This window comes from Lacerta agilis, chromosome 2, assembly GCF_009819535.1.
Source record: "Lacerta agilis isolate rLacAgi1 chromosome 2, rLacAgi1.pri, whole genome shotgun sequence".
In the NCBI taxonomy this organism is placed as follows: Eukaryota; Metazoa; Chordata; class Lepidosauria; order Squamata; family Lacertidae; genus Lacerta; species Lacerta agilis.
The window spans coordinates 44466418-44493977 of NC_046313.1; the positions used below are offsets into that span (position 1 = coordinate 44466418).

Consider the following 27560-nt stretch of genomic DNA (forward strand, 5'->3'; position numbering starts at 1 on the left):
TGTGGTTGGGTGGAGTCATGGGATTCCATGGAGGACAATAACTCTAGTGCAGGAGCTGCTGAAGCAGAATGAGAGGATCAGGGTGAGGGGGTCTCTCTTTGAAGTTCCATCAGGAAAATGCTGTCATTGTGATAAGGCTTCCTAAACCCTGTATCTTCCTCAGCCTTCACTCTCCTCAGCTGAGCAGCACAAGGAAAAGGGCTGAGTGCTGGAGACAGAGGGACTCCCTCTGCCCCCAGTGCCCGGTGCTGGGAACCAGCCGCATTGTCTCCTGCCCCGCGAGGTGCTGGGGTGACACCTCCTCAGCTCCTTCAGTGAGAACGGTGGCAGTTTCACCTCACAGGGCTGGAGCCAATGCAGCTTGTTGTTTCAACATTGAGGTGTATTGCCAGATCATGATGTTTAGCTGGTGATACATCACAATATTGAAAACCTGACATCACCCAGCCCAGTGTGACAAAGCAACATCCTTGGAAGCTGCTGGAAAACCAGGAGTGTCCAACACTGAGCTTTACCTCATTAGCTAGTATTATATATATTTGGAGTTCATTTCCTTTCTATGATGCCAGCTATAACAATATATATTCCTCTTCATTTAATGTTGGGTGATCACTGGCAACCCTAAAATGAGAAAATGCTCTTTGAATTATTATATGGTTAGTTATGATGAAATCAACTATTTTTAGTATATAACATTCTATAGAAATCCTGAGTCCTGCATTTCTAAGTAGTTTTGACTTGACTACATATTTCTTAGTATTGTTCATAGCTTTTTGCTTGCAATGAAGGGCCCTTGAAAATCTGCAATATTTTCTGGTGCTTTAAAATCAAGAGTGTTACTCATCAGACATAAAGTTCAGCTGATTAGACCTGGACAAGAGCACCTGAAAATGACATGGTTTGAAACACTCATACCTTTGATATCAGTTTTTACAGACAGCAAACTTCTCTTTGTGTACAGTAGAATAAGAGCTCTTAGCAGCCTGCTTTTGAAATCACACATGGGTCTAGCTTTTAGACACCTACTGAATGGGGCAACATTTTTATGTCAATTGGCTTAAGAAATCCAACTGATTGTAATGTGGTTAATTTGACAACAAATTATAACTGATTTGTTATGAAAAGTCCCAAGGTCCATCACATTGGACAAGTGGGACTTGCAACCAAGTGTGGCAGTGAATCCTCAGCTTCTAAAAGGAGTGATCTTGCTCAAATTCCAGGCTGCCATTAACAGAAGCTATGCTGTGCTGTTCAGACTTTTGGGGGCATTCTCCCTCAACCCTAATCCTCCTCTCCAAAATAAAGCTTTTAGGGATTTCAGCAGGCCAACTTCTTCACTCTGCCTTATCCCAGCTCCCCTGTCCTCTCCTTCTCCCCACAACTGCTACAACAATATTCATAATGTCCTTATTGGGGGGACGGGACTTTTTTGTTACTTTTAATTTACAAACTTATATTTTATTTATGATTTATTTATTAAAATATTTATATCTCATCTTTTAGAAAAATGTCCTCCATCTGCCAGGGTATCCCTGAATATATAGAAACCATAACCCTGGGGTGAACTCATTTCACTTTGAAACCAATGAATATTCAGCCACCCAAGTTCACTATTAAAGGACATGGCAGAGATTTTTTTAAGTGGCAGGTCATGTGTTTAGTACATAGTGTATCATGGGTATGTCATTTTTGCAAAATATAATTCCTTCAACTGTAACATGGGAATACAAATGTGGGTCAGGACAGCCAACATGTTGTTTTCCGGATGTTGTGGACTACAACTCCTATCATTCCTGGCCATTGGGCATGCTGCCTGGATCTACAGGAGCCATAGCCTGAAACAGCTGATGGGTATCCCATTGCCGACCCTGGTCTATTTCTTAAAGAATAATAACTGGCTTTGTTTTGATATTAGTGAATTTCCACCTCATCCCATCATTTTTCCATGGGAATGCTCTGCATTGTGCACAGCTTATCATCAAATGTATCACAGATAATTTTTAAAATTGATTCCAGAGGTGCTGCAACTTTCATTTCCTCTACTGATTCACAATAGTGGATGTGTGCACAGGGAGTGATTGACCCCTAGTTTGGAGCCAGATCAGCACCACCTCCACCCCAGCAAAATTGTTCTGCTTGAGTTTACCTGCCTTTCTCTTCTCTCCTTATCTTTCCCTTTTGTGTCATGTCTGTAAAATGGTAAGCCATCAGCTAGGGGTCTTCTTGTTTTTAACAATCTTTGTACCATACCCAGAACATCTTAGGCACCTTATAAATGCCAAATAATAGTGGATTTTTTATTTTTTAAAAAGAGAAGTACTCTATACCATTGAGTAGTGGCACAAAAAAGGCTTGGTTGTACTAATTTTTAAAAATGAGTTTAGTGTTGATATTCATAGAAACATTGGAAAACGTTTTGGTTAATCTGAAAAGGACCTGTTTGATTTTTTAAAATATGTTTTCCATTGCAAAATGCTTCTTAATATGCTTTCATAATGATTCCTAAAAAGTCAGAGAAATTACCTTTGTAACTAATATAGCGTGATATAAATTGGAAACATGTTGTTAGGCTTATTCTATTCTCAATTTCTTGGTTTCCTGTCTAATTTGCATTCTGCAAAAATAATCCAGATGATGTTGATTCTTTATTAATATTTGTAAGAAAAGTAACTCAAGGCAAAACCTGACTTACCAGTAATATAAACAGACAATATTCACATTGAAAATTTGTTCAGGAATGGTATAGTCCATGGGGACTAATATACATTACACCTAGTAACTCTATCAGCATGTTTTTGGGATATTAGATGTATTTGCACAAAATGTTTTGCTGATGTGTGGTGGGTGGCGAAGGTGAACAATTCTGAAAATCCTGACTGCTGAACATGCCATCTGAAAATGTTTGTGTGACAATGAAGGCTGATGAAGAGCTGGTTCTAAAACTTATGTATTTTATTTTATTTAGATTTTCATACACAACTTTCTGAGACTTTGAAAGACAGACAGACAGGCTGGCAGCAGCTGGCTGAAACAAAGAACTCTCTAATACGTAAGGTTTTCATCTTCCTTCACCCTGTATTTCCTATAACTCAATTTGCAGCCTTGCTAGCTGTGTGTTTCCAGCTTTGATTAGTCTAGCCAAATTTACATGATGTTTTTACTTTTATTTGTCTCTGTGTTTCTTGTTTGCTGGTCAATATTACTGTACTGCTTAGAATTAGTTTCTTCTTTTAAACATATTGGTTTATGTATTGGATGGAGAGCTCATTGTCAAGATGCAGTGCTGAAAGTGTGAGAGGTACAGGACCTAGTGCTGAAAATATGGAAGGTTAGATGCATTTTATCTTCTTAGAAAATATGGTTACAGAATCTGATACTTACCCTTTGACCATTAAAATACAAAGTTTGTTTACTGCAAATGCTCCACTACTTCTACTAGGACCTCTTCCACATAATATCCCCCTGGGTTTTTGTTCTAAAAGGATGCACATGAGAAATTTGATTATGCATCCATGATAGATTCTTAGGAAAGCTACCAGAAGGATCTGGTCGGCATCTTTTCCTATGCAATAATATTTTCTGAAAATTCTACGCAAAAATATTTAGTTCAAATATATCAAATTCTGTGACAAATGTTCCAAAAGCATATTAAAAACCGTCCTTAAAGTAAATAATATTTTAAATTAATTACCTCAGTAACAAAAATGGAAGCGTATAGGCTTTTAACTCACTAAATCACTACATGGAACAACTTCTGTGAATGCAATGCAATGGAACTTTCCCTCCCTCTCCTCCCTGTGCCTCTCATACAATCCACAAATCTGCTCTAGTGGGTTAAGGGAATGTCCAGAGCAGATTTGGGGTGCATGCAAGGGAAGGAGAGGAAGGTGATGATATGTTGCAGTCATTTTTTTCTGTGTGTGTAGCGATGTAGTTTTATACTGTCCTTTGGTTTTGACTAACTTAGGCTGCTTCCTGTGCTGTATTTTGGAAAATAATTCCGCAGTGCAGAATGAACTCACATGTATAAAAACATGGCTTTTACTTACAGCATACGTGTGTGTGGAGGAGACCTTTCATTTTATAGTTCCTTCTTGTGTGTTGCTGCTGACATAGAAGAGCCATGTTTTATGCATGTGAACACTATTTATTAATTACTGTGACTCGGACCCTGGAAGGGCTCCTTCCATTTACAGAGAGCTGTCTCTGTCTCAGGCTTCTGCCTGTCTGCTGACTTTAGCCCAGTTCAAACACCCCTAAACTCTTGATTTTGTCTTAACACCATTTGTCCTCTGGTGTAGAGCCACTTCCTTTGTTACCCTAATGACTAAGACCGTCTTAACCATAGCACCAGGGGTGCAGGGCACCCAGGTGTTGGGCTCTCAGGAGCGCCATGCCGACCGGCCGGGGCCTGAGAGTTGGAGTCTGGGGAAGAGCCCACCCGTCGGTCAGAGCACCGCGGTGGGCTCTTCTGCTGTGGGCTCTTCTGCACCACGAGTTTGGGGGTGGGCAAGCCAGTGAGGTATTGAGCCAGCTGGCCGGCCGGCTCCACCCTCCTGCATGCCTGGGATTGGCGTAGGGCTGTGGAGAGGCCTGCCCAGCGCACGCTGCTTACACCACAAGGCGCCTGACTTCGCTCAGTCGCCAGTGCCAACGCCTCGGGCCGGTTTGTTGCGCTGGGATCCTTATGTTTCCTGTTTTCTTTTCCTGAGCAGAGATAAGCCAGTGTGGTGTAGTGGTTAAGAGCGGTTGACTCGTAATCTAGTGAACCGGGTTCGCGTCTCCGCTCCTCCACATGCAGCTGCTGGGTGACCTTGGATAGTCACACTTCTTTGAAGTCTCTCAGCCCTACTCACCTCACAGAGTGTTTGTTGTGGGGGAGGAAGGGAAAGGAGAATGTTAGCTGCTTTGAGACTCCTTCGGGTAGTGATAAAGTGGGGTATCAAATCCAAACTCCTCCTCCTCTTCTTCTAAGCATAGCGTCAGCTCCCTAAAAAAGGGTCAACATCTTTGGGCTTCCCCCCTAAAAAAAAGGTTGACAACTCTGGGCAACCTGGGAGGCACGATGCCGGGCAGATCTTTGCAGCCTGGTGCCGCATATGCTTAAGACGGCCCTGCTAATGACCCATACTTAGGTTCATTACTAAGAAGTTGGTCTGGCTCTTCCAACAACCAAATCCTCGCTGGATCTGGGAATTAGAAGGGACTCAGACATATAGCCTACCCCCCCCCCCAAAAAAAACACACCTCACGACAATATATTATCCTGCCAGTGGGCTCTCGTGTCCAGCCAATACACATTTGATATAATTTGTATAAATGAACTTCTCTGAATGGGAATGATGTACAATGCAGTATATTCAGTTGTGCTGACTTATAAAGGTGCTGCCTAAACTTCAAGACCCATATGCAGCTGCAACATGATTCTTCCAAATGAAATTATTTATGAGTGTGTCCCTCACATACAGCACATCCACACATTCCGCAGCTGGTCATCTAAGACTGTCAGCTAACCCTTTGTTGCTAGCCAAGTCTGTTTTTATGCCAGTTTCCTTTACTTACTAATATTTGAAAAAGATGGAGGGGTACTCATAACAACGAAGGATGCTTGAGAAGTATGCTTCCAGTTGAAGACTCTACTGTAGCTCTAGATATTATCCAGATTAAAATTCAGTGACATGCTATATATTCCACACATATGTAGCCATAATTTTTGTAAACTAACAAGGAAAACTAGATATAGGTATATGGTAAACATGTGATTGCTTATTTTCCTTTGTGTGTCTTTTTGGGAAGCTACTCTTCCTAGGGCTACTATCTCATTAAATGATATTGTTTTTTCTTCCACACAAGTGACCAGAACTGGTCTCAAATTATTCTTAGCTAATTTTCCTAACATGTTAAACATGAAACTTTAAACCTTGTGCATGCAAAGCATATTCTAGCCATGAGTGACAGGCTCTCATAATAACAAAAAGTAGCCCTTCTAGATGAGATGAAAAAACTATCTTCTCCAGCATCCAGTTTCACACAGTGGCCAGCCAGATGCTCAGAAAAAGGACATGAGGCAATAGTCCTTTTCTGCTATCGTTTCCCAGCAATGGTTAATTTGAGCACATCTAAAAGTCAGTTAAAATGCTAAGAAAAGGTGCCCCACCTCATTCAGCTACCAAGTTTTGTTGACAAGGGAACAGTAGTGTACTGTAGCATTTCCAAATCCAGAAAGAAAATCATTTGTTTGGAAAGGTAGCATACAAGGAATACAAATTATAAACTAGCCTTCACCCTAACATGCAGGGAGTTAATGGCACAAATGAATGTTCAAACATACATTCTCACTACAGTCTGAAACCACTTTTTCTCAACATTTGCACAGTCTGCAAGTGGTCAGTTCCTTACCACTTCAGGTAAATTTGTAATAGTAACACTATGGTGTCTTAATATTCCCTGAAGGCTAGTTTCCTTTGCCTTTCTTACAGGCTGTTAGACATGAATACTATGATAACTCATGATCAGCCATTATATCGCAACGTTCATAATGTGACTCAGTATCTGCACCCAATAACCACAGTTGCTTAATTCATGCTAGGAATAATTTCCTCTCGAAACCTTTGTTTTCAGTTTGAATCACTGTGTTTGCTTTGGTCCATTTTATTACTTGCCAGGAACTTGTTCTGGTAGAAAGGACAAATGCTGTTACTGGTATAGTTTTCACATTGTTACATCTAAAAAGAATCACATCATTTGCTGTAGAAAATTGAGTAATCCTATTGCTCTGACAACAACAATAATGATAAGCAAACTGAATATTTTGTTACAGATTTTATTTGTGTGTGTGATTATTTACCTCAATTAAAACACATGCTTATAAAATGCATTTTAACACATTCAGATATAACCCTTTTACTTATTATACTTTAATATGGGATGAGAATCATGTCTACATATATAATCTTAATGTAGTAATTCAGAAGTTGGGCATTGTATACTGAAATAACAGTATACTACATAAAATGACACAGATGTAGGAATTGGCAGCAGTATCAGCACTGCAGTACTAGCAATTTGTTGAAAGAATTATGACCAAATAATGCATTTTGGTTCTGTGAAGAGACAGATGGCACCAGACTTTCTCATGTATCTGAGGACACATCCCTGCAATGTCTGCAGTATGTTTCAACAACACATGAGGCTATTGTAAAAGCAAAACCTTTGTTTCTCTGTAGATAAAAGATTGGATCCTACATGTACCTTCCATGAATGGAAGGACTCCTTATATTAATGGAAGGTGTTTGATCCAGCAGAGGATCCCACTGGTGGAAGGGTGGAAGAAACAATTTTTGCTAGTTGCCCTGACTCCCCTGTAGCAACACCCCATCCCAGTTCTAGAGGATCCCACAATTATGCAAAGCAGTTTTGGAGGGGTGCACAAGAACTTCACTGAAATATTTGGGGTAGAAGGAAGATTTTGTGGTGGTGAATATCTTCCCCAAACCATTCTTACATGACATTCTTGTGTGCTTTTTATCACCTATCCGTACCTGCTTCTTTTCCTAACATGAAAGTTGTAATTTAACAGGCTTCTTCCTGAAGTGATACCTACAAATCAGCAATTAAGTTGGCAGTTAATGATACCATGTCATTATACAGCCAATAAGATAGGGTTATGTGACCATTTTACCAAGGCACGTCAGATTGAAGGTGATCTCACTCTTAAGTAGAAAAACATTTTATCCCCATTTTGTATGGATTACCAAACAATGATTGAAATAGGTGTGCTTATTTCATGGAGGCAATGTTTTTAACAAAGTGTATTCCATTTTATTTTTGTGAGTAAGGTTACTTGAAACATTCTGTGCATTCCACTAATAGTTTTGAGTATATTTTCATTTTTAAATATGTACTCAAAACTATTATTGGAATTCACAGAACATTTAATCTATTTTTCTTTTATTCTATATTTTAAATGGCATAGAACTGCCTGTGTTCTAGACATACATAGCCTTTTTTCTAGATGCTTGTAGCTAGAGGAAAGCTTTCTATTGTGCTGTTGTTTGCATTGATGACTACCACTTTTTGAAAATGGTTACAGAAGTTAAAACTGCTTTGAATGTTTTACAGTAATCTTTTAATTGGTTTTTAACAATATATGATTTCTTGAAAATATTGTGAAAGCCATTTAAAATGTGACAATAAAGCACTGTAAAAGCCAATTAAAAGGTTAAGATTGATTAAGCCTGGTTTTAAAGCCACTGGGCATGATGTGCAATGAGAGCTTGTTTAACATACTGCAAACCAAGGAGTCACTTGTTCAAATCTTTCTCAGCCATAAATTAAACTAGATCTCAGACATGCTACTTAGCCTTACCTCTGCAGTGCAAGGATAACAATTCTGGATTAATTTATGAAGATACCTAAATGCATGTGATTTGCTTAAAACTTTCTACAATTGCAGTGTGCATGCTAATCACTATTGTACATTCTCACAGTGCAATCTGACACAGATCTACTGAGAAGTAAATACCACTAAGTTCAGTGGGTTTTACTCCCAGGTGCCTGTGTATAAACGGCGTTTCCGTGCGCTGTTCTGGTTCACCAGAAGCGGCTTAGTCATGCTGTAAGTAAATGCGTCTGTTTTTGAATGCGCCTCAGAAGGCAGCTTCCATATTGAGTTTTTCGTATTAATTTTTCCGTTTCGAGGCTTCTGTATTGAGTTTTCGGGTTTTGGCTATTTCGGAACTCAAACGGCCTTCCGGAATGGATTGTGGAATTTGTGGTGGAGTCTCCTTCTTTGGAGGTCTTTAAGCAGAGGCTTGACAGCCATCTGTCAGGAATGCTTTGATGGTGTTTCCTGCTTGGCAGGGGGTTGGACTGGATGGCCCTTGTGGTCTCTTCCAACTCTATGATTCTATGATTACGTTTGAAAACCAAGGTTCCACTGTAATATAACTTGCAAAAATGTTACAGGTAGGTAGGTAATATAACTTGCAAAAATGTTACAGGTAGGTAGCCGTGTTGGTCTGCCATAGTCAAAATAAAATAAAATAAAATAAAAAACAAAATAAAAATATCTGAAGAAGTGTGCATGCACACGAAAGCTCATACCAAGAACAAACTTAGTTGGTCTCTAAGGTGCTACTGGAAGGATTTTTTTATTTTTTATTTTTATATTTATTTTGTTTTGCAGAAATGTGCAAAGGTTTCTTTAAAAAATTAATTATTCTTACCTCATTTATTTTCGTAATATCACCAGTGCGGCTCAAAGATTACTCATTGAGCTTCATGGAATCACTGATTAGGAATCTAAATCAGTTATCTCCCTGACCAAACCCCAACAATGTGTGCCTCACTATATTTGCTCATACATTCTGTGTTCTGCTGGTGGTGCACAAAAAGGTTCTGTTTTGCAATTCATTTACTCAGAAAACTGACCTATGGGTTAAGTATAGTTTACCATTTTTTCAGTTCCACAGCTGAAATGGCACCATTGTACTTCATATTCATCTTTCTAACCCTTCCTGCCTCTCTCATCCATTCTCTTACCTACTTTTATTTTATTCTGTACTGTTGATATTTAGATTTCAAGTTCTGTTGAATAGGGATATATATTTTCCTCAAGTAACTTATAAATTGAAACACATGCTGATAGCTTGTATGTTTATTTTATTGTTTACCTTTACTACATTTATACCCTGCTTTTCTTCCAACAAAGTATCTGTGTAAAAGGCTTCTCTTCCTTTTATCTTCACAACAACCTCATGAGGTAGATAAAGCTGACATGAGTAACTAGTCAGAGGTTATCCATTGGGTTTCAGGGCTAAGTGGTTATTTGAATGCAAATCTTGTAAATCTTAGTCTGATATTAAGCCACACTTAGAATGACCAGCTTCATTGCTATTTTTACACTGTGGCACTGTTCATAAATGCTTGACAGTAGAAGTTCCAGTATACAACATTGTAGACCACAACAGTGTGTGACACATTCTACTCTTACTGAAGTTGGTGCGATTAGTCTCATTGTCTGAAAGTAGGTTATATACATAGTTAGGTAATCACTGTGGTAGGGAGTTGTGCTCGGTGTTGCTGCCTATAAGCAAAAGGGGCAGATCAGCTTCCAACTTCAATATGTTGGCACTGTACTTCTGTACAAAGGCCAACCTACAAATGCAGATTAGTAGGGACAAGTTGCAGATGGTCATTGTCTTACTGTAAGTCTGAAGAACCTGTGATCCAGTGTGCTGAAACTTTTCAGGAAATCTTTAAGCCCCCTGTCTTTTCCTCAGAAAGAAATGAGGAAGTTGTCAAATACCTGGCAGCTGCAACATATGGCTGGTGGGTAACAAGATATGCAAACTGGGCCTAATACTTTCCCTTTCTATTCTTCACCGTAGGCATCTCTTTTAATGCAGATAGTACCGGTGATCCTCACCTTGCGGACACTGCGCATGACATTCCCCTGTGTATTACTAATTGCATCACATTCAAAGCATTATGTTTTGTGGGGTTATCTCTAGAACAGGCCTATTGTGATTCCTACAAAGTTTCTTTCTGATATTGTCCATTAAGAAAACTGAAAGGGGGAATCAAATATTTATCCATTCCTATTTTTGATGGAACCTGGGTGTGGAGGCATGAGAAATAACTTGTTGAATAAAGACATCTGGGACAGATGTCTACATCACTCCTGTTTCTCATATATCTGTGGTGTTCTAGAAGTACTGAGATCTTTTAATGTCCTTCATTTATTAATTTTCTGTGATAAATAAGCTTACAAACTGAATTATAATTTGCTTTCATCCAAAGATGCCTAGTGCAAGAAGCAGGAAGGCACTTTCACTTTCATTGTGGACTCCTCTGTTCATCTTCAGTATGCCCCTGCACCATACCCAACACCATCCTAAAGTTACCTTGACCCTCTTAATCAGCTTCTTTTGGGGAGAGGTGGGTCATGGCAACAAGCTGGAAAAGCACTGTTCTATGAACAAAACAGTGGTCATGATTTTAAAGTTTCAAGTCTTTGATTTTTAATTTCAGAGTGGCATCTTTAAAACATTTTAAGAGGTTTTAAGAAGGCATTCAAAATATATTTTATATTTTCAAAAGAAATGACAGGTGTATTTTAGCCTACTGTGACTGTATGGTTATGAATTTAGATCTCTAAAATTTCTGTCATTAATCTTAAAATAGCTACTAAAACACATATTCCTGGCAATTTTCACACCGAACTATTTCTGTCGTCATAGAAAATTTCATTTAAATAAACCAGACACTGTTCACCCTGTTGCAATTCCACTGAAGGTAACCCAGTAATTAGTTTAGTCAACTGTAGGTTTCCAATGTTTATTCATATTGACTTCATCTAGGTTATATATTTATATAATAGGTAAGCAAAACTGTATTTACATCCTGCAGGTATGTGCACTGATTTCTACAGATGCCAGTTTCAGATTGAACAATGACTTTTCCTGTTTTGCCCATGGATCATCTATCAGAGCATGTTGTAAACTACATTATGAAATATGTGTGCTTAGTATATAAAAATATAATTTGTAAGAATCAAATGTATTTTGGAGGGGGGGAAAGAATTAATTGCAGATTAGTTACTAGCAGAGAGAAAACTGACAACTGTGTGTGATGATAGAAAACCCCAAAACAGATTTATTCTTTGTTATAGAATTTGTGTCTTCAGAACACTCATATTCGAACCAACAAATTTGCAAACTTTGTTTGTGAAATAAAACAGATTGCATCTTGCAAGACGGAGCTTCTGGCAAATACAACATTGTGTCAGATTTATATAAACTTATCTCGGGTGCATTGCACCATGTCCTGGAGAATTTGAAACCATGAAGATAAGTGTTCATGTTTTATGAAATTCAATGATGGCAGATTTTTAAAAACAGCATTTTGGATGGCACTTTTTACATAGGTGGCAGTTTTTAACACAAGCAGTGACAAAATAAACACATCTCTTAGTGCTGACTTATTCCATAGTATGAACGCTGGCTGATTTCATTCTATTTTTTAAAGCATTTTTTCCAGAAATAGTCAATGACACATGTGGTGTACAATAGAAGTGCTTTTGTGGTGACTACATGTAGATAACACATTTGAAAGAAAGTTTGGGCTGTGGAGTGTTTCTCCTGTGGAACTCAATGACAGTTGTCATATTTATCCATGGAAATTTGTTCTTATCTTGGTTTTGTGTAATATATGTAATGTTAATTAGAACAATAATGAAAATAATGCCAATAATATGAGCTGTGATCATTACCGTTCTTTAAGCATCATTCAGCATATTAAGTGTTTTTAGGGAGGTTTGCCTAGCACATTCATTACATATCTTTAGGTGCCAGGCAAAAATGTTGCTCTCTGACCAGGCCTTTGGCTGATTAACATTCTATGGCCTTTTAAATGTTTTTTGGGTTTTTTTGTCGGAGAGGGATTATTGGTTTGTTTGTTTTGTTTTATTATGTATCTTCTGTTCTCATTTTGTGTTTTTATGTTGTAATAGGCCCCGTGATCTTCAGATGAAGGGCAGTATACAAATTTAATGAATAATAATAATAATAATAATAATAGGGAAGTCAAGCATAAATACATCTCTGCAATTGAAATGAATATGATTGCAGAGTGTTTTCCTTTGGGTGGATGCTGCTGCTTGTGTCAGAGGCACTATGGGTAAGAAGTTCCCAAGTCTGAAAATTGTGGAGTTCCTCTAAAGTAACAAGTACACAGGTAACATTGTTTTTGGAACTGTCTAAGACTATGGCGTAACACCAACTTCGCTGTCTGGTAAGGGCATTAGATCAGCAATTGGAGTCTGGCTAGTTTTGCCATGACTGAAATATGAGGGGCCTAGATGATATTGGCATTCTGCTGCCTCTTGAAAACATACCTGTTTTGACAAGCGTTCCCCTGCAGTTGAACTTTCTGATCTAATTGTTTAATTCTTTTAACTCTTTCACTTGACATGCTTTTTAACAGGCTTGGTTTATTGTATATTTTAATTATGGATATAGTGAATGTTTTGATGGAAATGTTTATGTGTGTATTTTAATTTTGTGTGGATATTTTATAATTGGTTTTATATTTGTAAACCACTTAGAAGCCATTTTGACATGTAAATGGTATATAAAGCAGTAGTCATAGCAGCAGTAATACATATATGGATAGATAAATAATATATTTTTATGTTTATACCCCACCTTTCTTCCAATGAGCTCAAGGTGGAACAATACTCCTCCTCCTCATTTTATCCTCACAACAACCCTGTGATGTAGGTTAGGCTGAGAATAGTCCAACACACTGGCTCACTACTACTACTACTACTACTAGTAGTAATAGTAGTAATAATAATAATAATAATAATAATAATAATAATAATAATAATAATAGAGTAGTAGTAGTAGTAATAATAATAATAATAATAATAATAATAATAATAATAATAATAATAATAGAGGCACAGAAATGATTTAACTCGGCATAGGATCATAGACAAGCATCACAGTTTTATTTTCTTGGAAGTGATCCCAGTTAGATTAATGGAAATTACTTGCAAGTTAATTGTTTAGGATGACAAAATGCAGCATAATTATCTAGATGTCTACTCAGAAATAAGCTTTATTGAGGTCAATGGGGCTTAGTCCTGGAAAAGTATTGGATTGCAGCCCAAGACTACAACCCTGTGCACTTGGAAACAAGCTCCATTGAACACAGTGGGACTTGTGTCTAGGTAAGCATAACTAAGATTGGGCTGCACACACAATAGTGTATACTTGATTATTTCCTGAAGTCCTTAAAGCTTGTACATCTGACTTTCAATTTACAATAATGTATTTTCTGTGGTATCCAGAAGGCATGAAGAAGCCTAGTTTATTATCCTTTTCAAACCTTAAGCCACTGAGAAATTCATGGGAAACCTTTAGAGAAGCATCAGATATCATTATTTCTCTTTTATAATCATTGATGTAAGAAAAGGACATCAGAAGACTTGGAAACATCATACCAGTGAGCACTGAAAGGCATACATTAGAGAAAGTTACAGATAAGGTAGCAAGACGTTTGGGGGGGGGGGAGATTAGAGCTTTAGTCAAAGAGCTTTTTCACTAAAACTGTCTTAATGCTTTGAAATAATGCCGCACACTAATGACTAAAATAATTGTAGAATATCTGGGGTGTTACTGTAATGACCACGGAACAGCAAATGAATTAATCATTGCTAATGATGATGAATACTAAATTGATGAAGTCTAGCCTTGCCCATTAAATGGTTACTTTGTACCATAAAGATGGGTTTAGAGTAGACTAGGTTTTCTACATCTGTTTCACATGTGAATTGCTTGCTAGTTTGTCTTTTAGTTTTTGTTGCAGATATTATTTTCCCATGTGTTCAGGGGTATCTCAGTCTGTTCTTCCATTGTTGAGCTATTGCTAATTGTATTGCAGTCAATAAGAAGCCTACCAGTTCTCTGTGGTGCAGGCTAGAATCTATGTCTATGTCCAAAGACTTGGACTAAGTCTTTGTAGGACTAAGGCACCTTGGCTGTTTGTTTCTGTGCTGCTATGTGCTGTCTTTTCCAGATTTTTAAAAATGTCCATGCCAATCAAATCATTCTTTAACGGGGTTATTTATTTACTTATTTTATATCCTGCCTTTCTGGCCACATTATCCAGCTCCTTAAGTCTTTGTAAAATGACTGCTGCAAGAAACTCATCTATAAGTATAGCCAATATGTGGAGACCACATCTGACAGCCCCACCCTTACACAGGGTTCCTACTGGTGTGGAGAACCTATAGGTGTACAACTCTACATACATAGACACTCTGATGTTCTGCTCAATATAGAGGTTATGACCAGAGTCATGCAATTGCAAGAAGGAACCACTTATTGTGATCACACAGCAACTTCCATGAATTAACTATATATGTAGAAATGGGATTCCTACAGCCTCTAAGTTATGAAGACTCACTTTAAAGATCTTGGCCTCTTTTCCCCATCTCTTTTAGATTTTTTTATTATTTCCTTATCCACATAAGCTCAAGATGAAAGCCATTAAATGATATATGAATTAGTTAAGCATGTGATTCCCAGGTGATAATCCATCCACACACTGACCATATCTAGTTCTGCTTAAGTTCAGCAAGGTGGTGGTCTCATGTGCTTCAGGCTGTACCTTTGGCTACCTACCATGTTTATATGACACATTTGTGGTAGATAACAGGAGTGCCAGATTGCCCAGGACTATGGGTGCTATGCAGCATGCATGGCCCTGGCACTGAAATTTGTGGGTGCCCCAGGGAGTTGGCACCTATGGTGGATAACATTTTGTATAATTCACATATTTCATTTGAGTAACTCAAAATGTTTAAAAATAATATATGACCTAGGTAACTACAATGGAATTGAATTGTGTTCATCTAAGGTGTCCACTTTAAGACACCATTTTATTCCGTCTTTCTGATCTTCCTTACATCTTATTAATTTTTGTGTTTTATGTGCTATTTCGCATGATGTAAAGGCAACTTCTGGAAATCTAGTGGGTGTTTAGCAATCATTTATGTGTTGTTTCCAGAGAAAATACAATTTCAATACCATTAACTCAGAGAATTGTGGGAGTTTTGAGTTGTAATTTTCCTGTGATTTTCATGATCGCACCACTGCTGCTCATGTGGCGAAATTTGGGGCAGATTCTGAACACATAATTCTTTCCCACTGTTTAAATATTTTGTGACATGGCAGCATATTGATCAAAAAGGAACAGTTGCATACTGCAACAGGTACTGCAGTGTAAAAGGAACATTAAAAATTGGGTCAGAATGTGCTAGCATTGTAACCAGTAAAACTAACGCAATAAACCCCATATCTGAATGCAGCCTAATGTGAAAAGTTATTTTTCCTTTCTGCTCACTGCCTTATAAGGATTTTGTACAGCTTGAGTGAAACGGAGACAGATCTGTGCCTTAACTCATCACCTGTTTTCCATGTAATTTATTTTTGGAACATTTATCCTAAAAGACGGCTGACCCATGAGTTATCACTACTCTGAAGTCCTTTACTAAGGTAATTTAATTAACATCCATGTACTTATATCATCTCACTTTTCTTCTCAGAGCAACCAGGTTAACAATTCTAACCTTAATATTTAAGATTTTTTTAAAAAACCAAAAGTGTGTTTTAACTTTGCTCTGACTACCAACACTTTAATGAGGAACTTCTGTGTGGCTTTGAAGAAGACTTTCTCCTCTTCTAGGTACCTGAGGAAGCTACAATAAAAGGAATAATTTATATATGCTTTTTCTTTTATACTTGAAAACATAAAATGTACATGAAAGGTAATAAGATTCCAACATCCCACCTCAAAATGATTGAGAACCACTTTCAACCAGTGGAATGTCCTGAAAGTACATTAGGCTATGACTTCACTGAAGCTAAGCAGATTTGAATCTCGTCTGTGCTTTGATGGGAAATCACCTAGGAACCGTGCACACACCACCTTGAGGATTTCATGTTTGGACCTATGAGAATCTGGATTCAAAACTGAGTTCGAAGTTATAACATGGATTTTGGACACCATGTCAGTCAGTCATTTTCCCCAGTAGTGGCTGGAGTTGTAGAACAAACCCATGAAGCTGTCCTCCAACATCTACATCTCTTCAGCTTCCCTAGAGGGAACTAAGATTGGGGAGCATAGTGGCAAGTAAACTGTAGTGATGCAAGTTTTTGGAGAGTGGCTGTGCATCACCACAAATATTTGATAAATATATACAGTGGGTTTTTTTCTTTAAAAATGTTTAGGGGTACTCTCATTTTGACTCAAGAAAATAACCATTTATAGTTCAAATCGGGAAAAATAAATACAGTAAATGGACAAAAGATTCACAAAATGTTTAGGGGTATGCGTACCCCTGCATCCCCCCCCCAAGAAAAAAAAACCACTGAATATATATGAACCCTTTTACTGAATCTTCCCTGTGCTGGGAAGAATGGACATCACACTTGATTAATAATGGGTTATGATTCTTCACATTTGTAATAGGTGTTGACAATATTGAAAGAACCAGGTGGGTGGAGATGTTTTTCAAAACCGTTTTACCTGGTTTTTATAATTAGTTGCTCAAAGTCAGTTAGCTGTAAACGTAAAGAAACCATGGATCTCATATTGATTATATTATTTATAGAGCTTACTGGATTTCTACTAGTATCAATTATTCTGCCTAAAAATGGTATGAAATAAGTCTGACACATATTTATGTATAAGGTAGAATATTGAATATTAATGCCATCTGAGTCAATCCTGTTTTCTTTATCATTTCAAATGATGTGTTACTTTGCATAAATTTAAAGATTATATCAGATGTCTCTTTGACTTGGCCTAAACTGAGTAAACCTTGAAGACATGAATTATCAAAAATATCTTTGAAATATAGCCTTGCCCATTATGTATATTACGATTTCTGTTTTACTTTGAAACATCTTTCCAGTTGCTCTGCATGAAATTAGAACAGAAGATCACTTATGCATTCAAGTCTATTATGAATTTTCTGGTGCTTTGATAAGGCAATAGATGAGTGAGAACAATTTTTTTCTTGTTCTTCTTTATATAGCAATAGGGTTTGAATATAGCAATAGGGTTTGATTTGCTGAATGGGACTAGGAGATCTTTATTGAACCAGTCAAACCCCAGTAGTGTTTCTTATAGGGTTTCTGCTATTTTGTCATTAGCCCTTTTCATACATTCCAAATCCAGCAAAGTTACCACAGCGTGGGAATCAGGAATAGCATCTCTTTGTTGCTGGTTCCGTAACCATTCTCATTTTACAAAATGCAGGCATCAAAAATGAACCATCCTAGGGCACTCAATACTGTTTATTGACATGGGCTAGGAATAATGCTTTAAATAAGCATTGTGTATCCTGCATAGAGTTGGTATTATGTGTGTAATAAACTTTCTTATTTCTGTGGCACAGGCTCTCTTTGATAAAATAGTTTCTAGATCATCTTCAAAAAGGCTTCATGCCTAGTGTTAGAAAGAAAATCAAAGGTCACCTTGTGACATGACCTCTGCTGAAAAAGTGATGGAGAGAGTGAGACCCTGTTTATTTTTTGGACCTCTCAGTGCCTATCAATATTGTCAACCATGATAACTTTTAGGATAGGCTGTTGGGTTGCATGCTGGAAATACTGTGGCATTTCTAGTCTAGTTGCTGGAAACCACAGGAGGGGAGCTGCTTTTGTGCTCGAATCCTGCTTGCGGTTTTCCAACAGGCATGTGGTTGGCCACTGTGAAAACAGGAGGCTGGACTAGATGGGCCCTTGATTCAGAAAGCTCTACTTATGTTCTTACTTGCATGAATGATGGATTCCAAAAGGTGGTACTTTGGGATTGTTGCTTTATCCCTTGGTAGTTATGTTATTGGATTCCAAATGGCTTTATTTTATGTCCCATGTTATTTAACATCTGTATAAAACTGCTGGGATACATTATCCAGAATGTGTTGCCAATATGTTCATGACATCTAACACTCTTACTTATTTTCATCAGTGAATGTTTTGAATCAGTACTTGGGTGCAGTAATAGGCTAGATGAGAGCCAGTTGACTGAGACATAATTTAGACAAGATGGAGGTACTATTCATGGGAGCTTTTTCTGTGGAGCTGAATGATGTTCAGTCTGTTTTGTAGATTGTAAATTAATTATTTAAAAATTAATTAACTATTTTATATTACCATTTCCACACATGTTGTAGAAAGCTGCAAGCTATCCAGCTCTGACAACTGGGCCTACATTGTGACCATTGCTGACCAGTGGTGTCTTGTGCAGAGGTGGATTTTGGGGAGTGTGACTTGAAATGGTTGCAGAAGGTGCAAGGTTGCACAACTGTTATTTAGAATAGAGCATGACAGGTGGGGGGGCAACAATTTTTTGTGTTGCACAGGGCATCGCCTACATTTGAGACTGTCATGAGTCACACTGTTTATAAGCCCTGATGGTGTCATGAGTTTAGGATTGTTGTCAATAAGACATACAACATTCTTTGTGTCTTCTGCCAAGTGGTACCCTCTCCACTTTCACTATAGTGGGTGCTACTTTAAAACACACAGTTTATTTCTTGGTACTGGCAGATAATAGTCTCTCTAATGCATCTTAGAAGTCTCTCTAATGCACCTTAACACCTGTATGGCAAATTTTGTGTTTTTCTAGTATCTGACAAATGTCTTTTTAAGCCCTGTTGAAAAGTTCACAGTTTATTACAGGGGTTGACTTGTAGTACACATTAGTCTGCACTCTAGGCAGTCGACATCACCTTGCAGAAGTAGTCTCTAGATGGTTAGCCATGGTCACTGTGTAAATGTCAAACTCTTAAAGTATTGCAGAGAAACATAGATTGGTGGCTCCTTCGAGACCAGAATGGATTGCTAGGAAAGTCTCCAAAGAGCACTTGGCTGTCCATCAATGACCACATAACAAAATAAGGTCCCTTTGGTGGATTATTTTTAAAGCAGTATTTTGGCAAAAGTAGCACTCTTTAAGTAGTAAGGACTCTCATACTTAAACATTGCTTTATTTAATTTAATCCCAATGACTCAATCCTATATTGAAAAGCCATTTCAGTGGTAAAGGGTGTAAAAATAAGCACCCTGCAGCTGTCCCATGACAGAGCATGTGATATGGGAAAATTCACCACCAAATCACAGCACACCACCAAAGCAACTCAAATGATTGGATGTGCTGCATGGAACTATATCTCACTAGCCTTACATTGCATCCACAGCCCACAAGGGATGACTCTAGTGATGTGAACCAGGAAAAAACAGACATCAGTTTGCACAACATTTTACTTCTGGGTGCACACAGGAACATGATAATACTGCTAACACTTCTTATCCTGGAACCGTAACAAGTACTGTGCCTCAGGGCTCCCAAGTACAAAGCAAAACCAAAAGCTATCCTCTGATGTGCTCCAACAGCTAGGGATGACAGGACAGAGTATCCCACACATGTAAGGTCAAGGGACACATTCTGTAATGTATAATTTCTGCAACTGTTTTCTGTGTCTCTCTTCTTCTTTAAGATTTGAGAACACTGTGTACAGTGGTGCCTCGCTAGACGAAAATAATTCGTTCTGCGAGTGTCTTCGTCTAGCGATTTTTTCGTTTAGCGAAGCACCAAGGCGGAAAGCGGTTTTCGTGATGAATTTTTTTTTTCGTCTTGCGAGGCAGCCCCATAGACTTTTTCGTCTTGCGGGGCAGCCTTCCGCTAGCGAATGCCTTTCGTCTAGCGAGTTTTTCGTCTAGCGAGGCATTCGTCTAGCGGAGCACCACTGTATTGCCTGAATTGTAATTGCTGCAGCACTCTTCCCTCCACCCAAGTGGGGAGCAGTGCCTCACACACAGGGAAGGTATTCTGTGCAGGTAAGCCCTCTTTTGGCAAAGGCCGGACACTTCAACCATTGCTTCCCATTATTGCTGACCAAACACTTTTTGTCTTGCAAGACCACACCCTGAATGCATGGAGAAGAACCTGTCATGTGACAAAGACTCATGAGAGCAGGAGCAGCAAAGCAGGCTGGAAAGTGATAGGACTGCACGGTCATTCGGCCTATTAAAACTGTTGAGGCCTAACTGTTAACTGTTGAGTCACTCTGGGTCGTGTGACTCGCTCTCCTTAAATGTAGCAACCATTTTCTCACTGTGTGTGTGTTTCTGTCTCAGTATGCAGTCAGTTTAGAGCTCAGTCTGTGTCAGTATGTAGTTCAGTCTGTATTCAGTATGTAATCTCATTCAAACTATGTGGAACCATGTTATGAAGAAGTTTATTTTAACTTAGTAAAGATTTTATTATTTCATAGAAGAACTCTGCGTTATTAATTTCCGCTGCACGGCAGAACCAACAGCCTCTGCGCACATGGGGTTTCACTGTAACTTTCAATGGGAAAGTGGGACTTACAGTCACAGTCAGGGCAGACTACCCTTCCCTAGTGAATGGGAAGCTGAACCATTTGTACTGGCAAAGCACTCAGGTGGCACCACTCCCTTGCAAACAGCTACAGCCCTTCCCTGGTTCCACTTGTAGCTTCTGACTCATGTTCCAGCTTCTGACTATTGCTCACTTCTCTCTCTCTCCCTTTCCCCCTTTCCTCTCCACAGGTCACTTTCCCACAGGTACAGGATCCATCCATCCCCTACCCAGTTCTCTGTAAATCAGGAGAGTCAGTTCATGACTGGCAACCATGGCCAGGTGTTACCACCTGCTTGTTTATGGGATTCCCAACCAGCACAGAGATCCTGCAGGGATGACTGGTTGGCAGTCCTGTTGATATGACTTAATCTCCACAGGCAGGATCTAGTCTGTTCCAGATGCTGTTCACTAAAGACTGCCAATATGCCACATATTTTTTCTGAGTTTAATTGGCTCTAAATAGGTATTGAGCGGGGGAGGGGGAGGGTTGGTGAATTTGGTACAAACTGGGCTCCTCTACTTTTTCTGGCAGTGGACTTTTCAGATTCACAGAGGTTCTGGCAGCTGCTGCAACAATATATGGAGTGATGGATGGATGGATGGATGGATGGGGAGAGAACAGAGATATGCTTTTAAGCAGGGCCATGCTAGCGGATAAACTGTTGGGATAGTAAGTAAAGTAAGTAAATTTTTATTTATACCCCGCCCTCCCCATCCAAGACCGGGCTCAGGGCAGCTAACATCAAATGGGATGTCGGGATTATTTTTGGTCTTTAATTGCTTGCTGAAAGACTGTCTGAGGTGTGTTTGCTATCCATGCCATTTGGATTCACATGTAGGGATACTGTGCCGCCTTGTGCATGTTGAGTCGGGCAGGGGCATCGCTGGGGGGGTGGTAGGGGCGGTATGCCCCGGGTGACAGGGGAGGGGGGTGACAAGCGGCGGTCCCTCCCGCCACTCCCACGCGCCACCGCTCCCTCCGTCACCCTAGAAGCAGCAGCGCACAGCCGAGCACCCCGTCCGTGCAGCGCTGCTGCTCCCGGGGTGATTGGCGATGCGTGGGGAGTGGCGGGAGGGGCTGCCGCTTGTCACCCCCACACACCGCTCCCAGGGCAACGGCGCGAACGGCGGCGCGTGGGGGTGACAATCAGCAGCCCCTTCCGCCACTCCCACGCGCCGCCGCTCCCTCCATCACCCCGGGAGCAGCAGCGCACGGCCCAATGACGGAGTGCGCCTGCACAGCATTTCGCGCAGGCATGCTCTGTCGTCGGACCGCCGCTTCCGCGGCCCCCTTTTGACCCGCAGGGCGAAAAGGCGGCTCATGGATCCGCCGATAGCGCTCAGCAGCCCCACAAGCCGCCTTTTCACTCTGTGGCTTAAAAGGGGCGTTTTCTTTCACCGCCCCGGGTAGCGCGGAGCCTTCCTCTGCCAGTGGAGTCAGGCACAATGCATTGGATCCCTCTGTGCCTGTGTGGTATTGTGCTCTGTGTCCTCACCACTACATGCTGGGATTGGTGCACACTGGCCGTGTTACCAGAGACACCATGACACAACTGGCTTTCTTCTGAATCTTTTTTTTTTTTTTTAACTTTCTTCCATGTTTCCCCCTCTTGTTGCAGGCTAAGCACATATTAGTTAAGGTAGCGGTTCCACTAGCATCTTCAGCACAATGTAATTGTGATATAGGATTGTCCTGTAAATTAATAATCCTTTCATACTTCTGTGGAATGTTACAAACAGAATGTGATCAAACAGTGGATATGTCGTCTTCTTCCATGTTATCTTTCATGTGCCCCAATAACCTTTCAGTGATATCACATGTTAACCATAGCTGTCAACCCTCCCTGCTGTTCCCCACTGCTATATACATAGCTGTCAACCCTCCCTGCTGTTTCCCAATGCTAAAATAAGGGAATTTCCCGCAAAAAAGGGGAAAGGTTGGCAGCTATGCCTCACATACTGAAGGGGGGAGGCTTCTTCTTAGATGGATTTCTTGAGCGATTTGTTTCTAAGTATATTTTTCCTTCTGACTGAAATCTTAAGTTTATGAGAAAATGAATATTTTCTGAGTTAAAAGTGACCATTGCAGCATTAGAAAGGCTGGAAGATAGCAGTGACCCAGAAAATAAGGGGGAAGAGGCATTTTCTGTCCTTTGTTTGTAACCAACAAGTAGCATTTTGTGCAGAAAGAAAATGGAGTACTGCTCAGTCTAAGGAAGATAGATAGGACTGACATCTATTGATTTTGTAGTCTCTTTTTTTGGGTGATCCACATTATTGACATTGCTGTTGAGATGTTTCAGAGTTGGTAAAACTCAAAATGTCAGGAAAATATATGCTGTCTCAAGCATGCACAATGTTAAAAGAAAGAGTGTACTGCAACTCACAGACCCTGGTGCTCCGTAAAGCAAGGGTATTGAAAGTGATGAACACTTTAGACTCCACTTACAATGAAACATTTAAAAGCTATGGACTAGCTTTGTGAGTGTTTTTAAAATGACAGAATGTGAGCACTGTAGTTTTAAATCTAAGAAGTATATGCAGGGTGGGGGAGAGGGAGAAGGGGGAGGATACAGTATATATATCACATTGATCTAGTTTTTTACACAGGTAGAATTGTCAGTCTCTCTTCTCCTCCCTCCCTCCCTCCAAATTTGCCCACTTCTTTAATTCCTTGCTTGTTTCTTCTTTGCTGGTTGGCAGCTGCCATTTTCGGCTAGAAACTATGCAGGGAGGGGATATGGGGAGGAGATTGGATAAATCAGAAAGGAGAGATCAGACAAATCAGGTTTTCCCTTTGTGTCTCTTTTGCTGATTGGCTGCAGCCATTTCAGGAAGAAACCATTGAAAAAGTGGGGAGAGAAATCAGAAAAATCCCCGATTATAAATGTTTCCATAGGAAATAATGGAAATTGTGGACTCGTTATGTGAACGCTTGCCCAACAAATAATTTCCAGGGGATGTTTTGTGTTCAGTAAGTGGGCCCTGCATGTATTAGTGGTAAGTAATCACTGAAGTTGTTATTACTGCATTGAAATAAACAGCAGTGCAGTAGCTTCCTAGTAGACATCACTGTTCATGGATGTAGGGCAGAGCTTTCTAGACTTTCCATGTTGGTGACACACTTTTTAGACATACATCATTTCGTGACACAGTAATTCAGTTTTACTGGCAAACCAGAGATTAAACTAACCCCTTTCCAGCACCGGGAGAAGCATGGAGTGTTCTCACGACACACCTACACACTGCAGCTGACACACTGACGTGTCACAACACACAGTTTGGAAAGCTGTGCATAAGCTTTGGGGGACAGTCTTTCAGATAGGGGCACCCCTCAGCACTGTGCCACAATTGTAAGCTGGTGATAGCAAGTGTGTGTGGAAGTCTCACCTTCTATATCAGTCATTATTCTGTTAGTGAATACTGCTTTGCATAGATGTGCTTTTGATATTGCTTAGTGGCTACCCTATTCAATGAGGGCTTGATTAACCTGTTCCTGTTCTAATACTGCTCAAAATAGTTAATATATTATTTTGTAATTGTTGTATACCACATTGAGGGCTCTTTTGGAGCAGAAAAGTAGCCTACACATCTTAATAGAAAACAAATAAAGGTTGCCTATCAGCCACCACTTCCTTTCACTGAGGAATCCATTAAGCTCAATGAGACTTACTTTAAAATGGGAATTATAAGACGGCACTGTTAATTAAGTCAGCTAACACATGATATAGTATTTAGTGGGATATTTAGGTACATATATTGTTGCCAGATAGCAAAGTTGGTTTTACCTTTTGTGTAACATAAATGTGTTGCATTGCCACATTTTGCTAAATCATGCATAGACTTTGTCATAAAATAAGCCTGCATAACACACACACACCCAAAAAATTAGTTGATATTACAACAGAACCTGAGCACCAAAGCAGATGCAGTTTGTATACATGCAGTGGGAATTGAGGCTCAAGCAAATTAGAACTCATTTTTCAGTGTACTTCCCAGCAGGAGTTCAGTGGGGAAAAAATCCTATTTACTTGCCATAAATGACACTATATTTCTTTCAACAAACCTCTCTGCAAGTTTGTGTGCATTTCCTTTATTAAATGATAAAATCATTTCCAGCTTTAGATTTTAGTGTGCTCCTGCTGGAGGCATTTGATTGTAGAGATCAAGTCTGTGACATTGCCAAGGCAGAGCATTTCTTATCCTTTCTACATTCTTGGAGTCACGGGGAGAGAACAATGACTTTTAAATTATTGTTTTAATGGGTATTTTAAAATCAAACCATAGTGTTTGCCTTCTCCAGACACACTGCAAGACTTTGACATATTTCCCAAAAGATTACACCACAAACAGAAAGCTATACCCTCTCTTGTGCTCCAGAGAGATTGTGCTTCTTTTTTAGCTTTAAAGAAAAGCACTTTCTAGTTGATTTCTAATGCCTGGGAAAGCTGCTGGATTGATAGAAGTTGATAATGAAGTTGTTTATTAAATCAGCAAGCACTTGTAATGTGAGCAGCAAGGGAGAGATCCCAGCTCTTTTCTGGCACAGCTCCCTGGTAGAATGGGTTAGAGTTCACTGCTGCAAGTGGTATGACCAGAATTCATTCACTTCTTGGCTGCCACAGAGGTGTCCAGCAGAGTTGTTGGCCATTTCCTATTGTTTCGTTGGTCCTGCCTGCCTGTGCTATGAGCACTTCTTTCAAAGAGTCAACAGCTCAGGCAGCACTTCTTAACATACCGGTACTTACCTGGGAATAAGCCCATTTCAACACCGTAAGACATACCTCTGAGCAAACATGAAGAGGAATGCCCAGTTGGAAGAGATTCTACTATCGTGTTCAAGAAGTGAACAGTAGCATGTAAGCAGCAACAGTTGATTAATGCAGTAATGGTTATTCAACTCATGGCAAAGGTTTTTTTTTTAGAAAGACTTTCACGCTCTGTCTGAATCAGGATGCTAAAGCTTCCCCCACCCCTATCCCAGGTTGCACAAACCCTAAAATAATGTTTTGGGCTTTTTTGAGTTCTTATCTGATACTGTGATTAGTGTGATTAATTTGCTGAATTGATGTTCTACTTCTCACCTCTTCCTGTAAATAAGTTCAATTTTTTGCATCCAGGAAATAAAAACAAAGAATTTTTGTTGTCTTGGGACAACTGCAGCTGGAGTAGAGGAAACTTTTTGCACAAATGGACACGATGCAGCCTAAGTTTTAGCTGTTGATTGATAGTGGTATAGTTTACATCTCCGTATGCAGCATATTTTAATGCCCATAAAGCCATGGTCTTGTATAATCTGAACGAAATGCCTACTCATTATTGCAAACCTGTAAAGCCATGTACCCAGTGCATTTCTTGGTATGGTTGGGCATTAATTCAAAAGCCCAAATGTACCTTAGATTATATCAAGAAAGGATGCAGAATCTGAATCTGAATTAGTTTGTCCAGAATGTTGTCTTCCTAAGCTACAGCCTTTACTTATTTGGGTTAATTTAGACTCATTCAAATTAGTAATATTCTATAAAATTTCTATATTAATAAGTTGTGAATTTACATTACATAACATTACTGAAGTCAGTGAGAAGGGAAGCTAGGTGGAGATGGAAATCTTTCAAATGCGCTTATTTAGTAGCTCCAGAATCTTAAAAAAAAGAAAAAGCCACTTATAAACAAAAGAACAGGAACATTTTGTTAATTGATTTATTTCCTTTTCTTCACATGTGAAATCTAATTATAAGAGCATTTCCTTGAGAATCAGATCTGTTTAAACATATGTATACCTATTTATTAATTGAAGAGGAAAATTTTGCGCTGGCAGAATTGTTGTGGAATTTATATTGGCCATATGGAACATATAAACCCTTCTGCTAATCATTTTCCTTTTTTTCTTAAATAAATACTGGGAATTTTTCACCTTAACAAGACACTATTTATGTCTGTTTAAATTAAAGTTGTTTTTTTTTAAATAAATCCTAAAATATATAACTCTGCAATGTTTCTCAGGTTTTCTGCTATTATGTATACAAAGTTGCTTGGGTTAAAAAAAACTGAGCGTAGGGTTCAGAGGTGTGGAATGCATGTCTATTTATGCATTGCTGAAAAAGAAGTTATGTATCACTGAAAAAGAGGATACAATGTTACATATGCTAATATCTATGATCAGTAAGAGGTGTTTGACAATGGAATGGACTCCCTTGGGAGGTTGTAGACTCTCCTTCTTTGGAGGTTTTTAAGCAGAGTTTGGATCACCATCTGTAATGGATGCTTTAGTTGAGATTACTGCATTGCAGGGGGTTGACCATATGACCCTTGGGTTACCTTCCCACTCTGTGATTCTATAATCATATCTTATACAGGGGTTTGGTTCCAAGGCTTCTGCATAGACACAAAAATGCTAAAACTCAAACACTTGGAACTGCCCCTGCACAAGGTCACCAAGGTTTACGGAGCCAGTATACTGAAAGGCCTTGCCCCTCTCCCAAAGCAAAGCGGGAAGCTTAAAAGTTATTTTTTGCACTGAATTTTCCTTGTGCAAAAAGAGCTCTCTGCCTTACATGGGGAGTAAGACTTTCTCCACACATTGGCTCCAGAGA

The 27560-nt window shown here is 39.3% G+C and overlaps 1 protein-coding gene across 2 annotated transcripts in view; it reads left to right on the top strand.

Annotated features, from left to right (window-relative positions):
• The window catches only part of LOC117041261 (teneurin-2), a 479562-nt gene that overhangs the window by 75561 nt on the left and 376441 nt on the right, over positions 1–27560 (top strand). For both annotated transcript variants that reach the window (XM_033139834.1, XM_033139833.1), the window contains exon 2: positions 2966–3049. In XM_033139834.1, coding sequence (XP_032995725.1) covers positions 2966–3049 — 84 coding nt within the window. The remainder of the gene's footprint in view (positions 1–2965; positions 3050–27560) is intronic.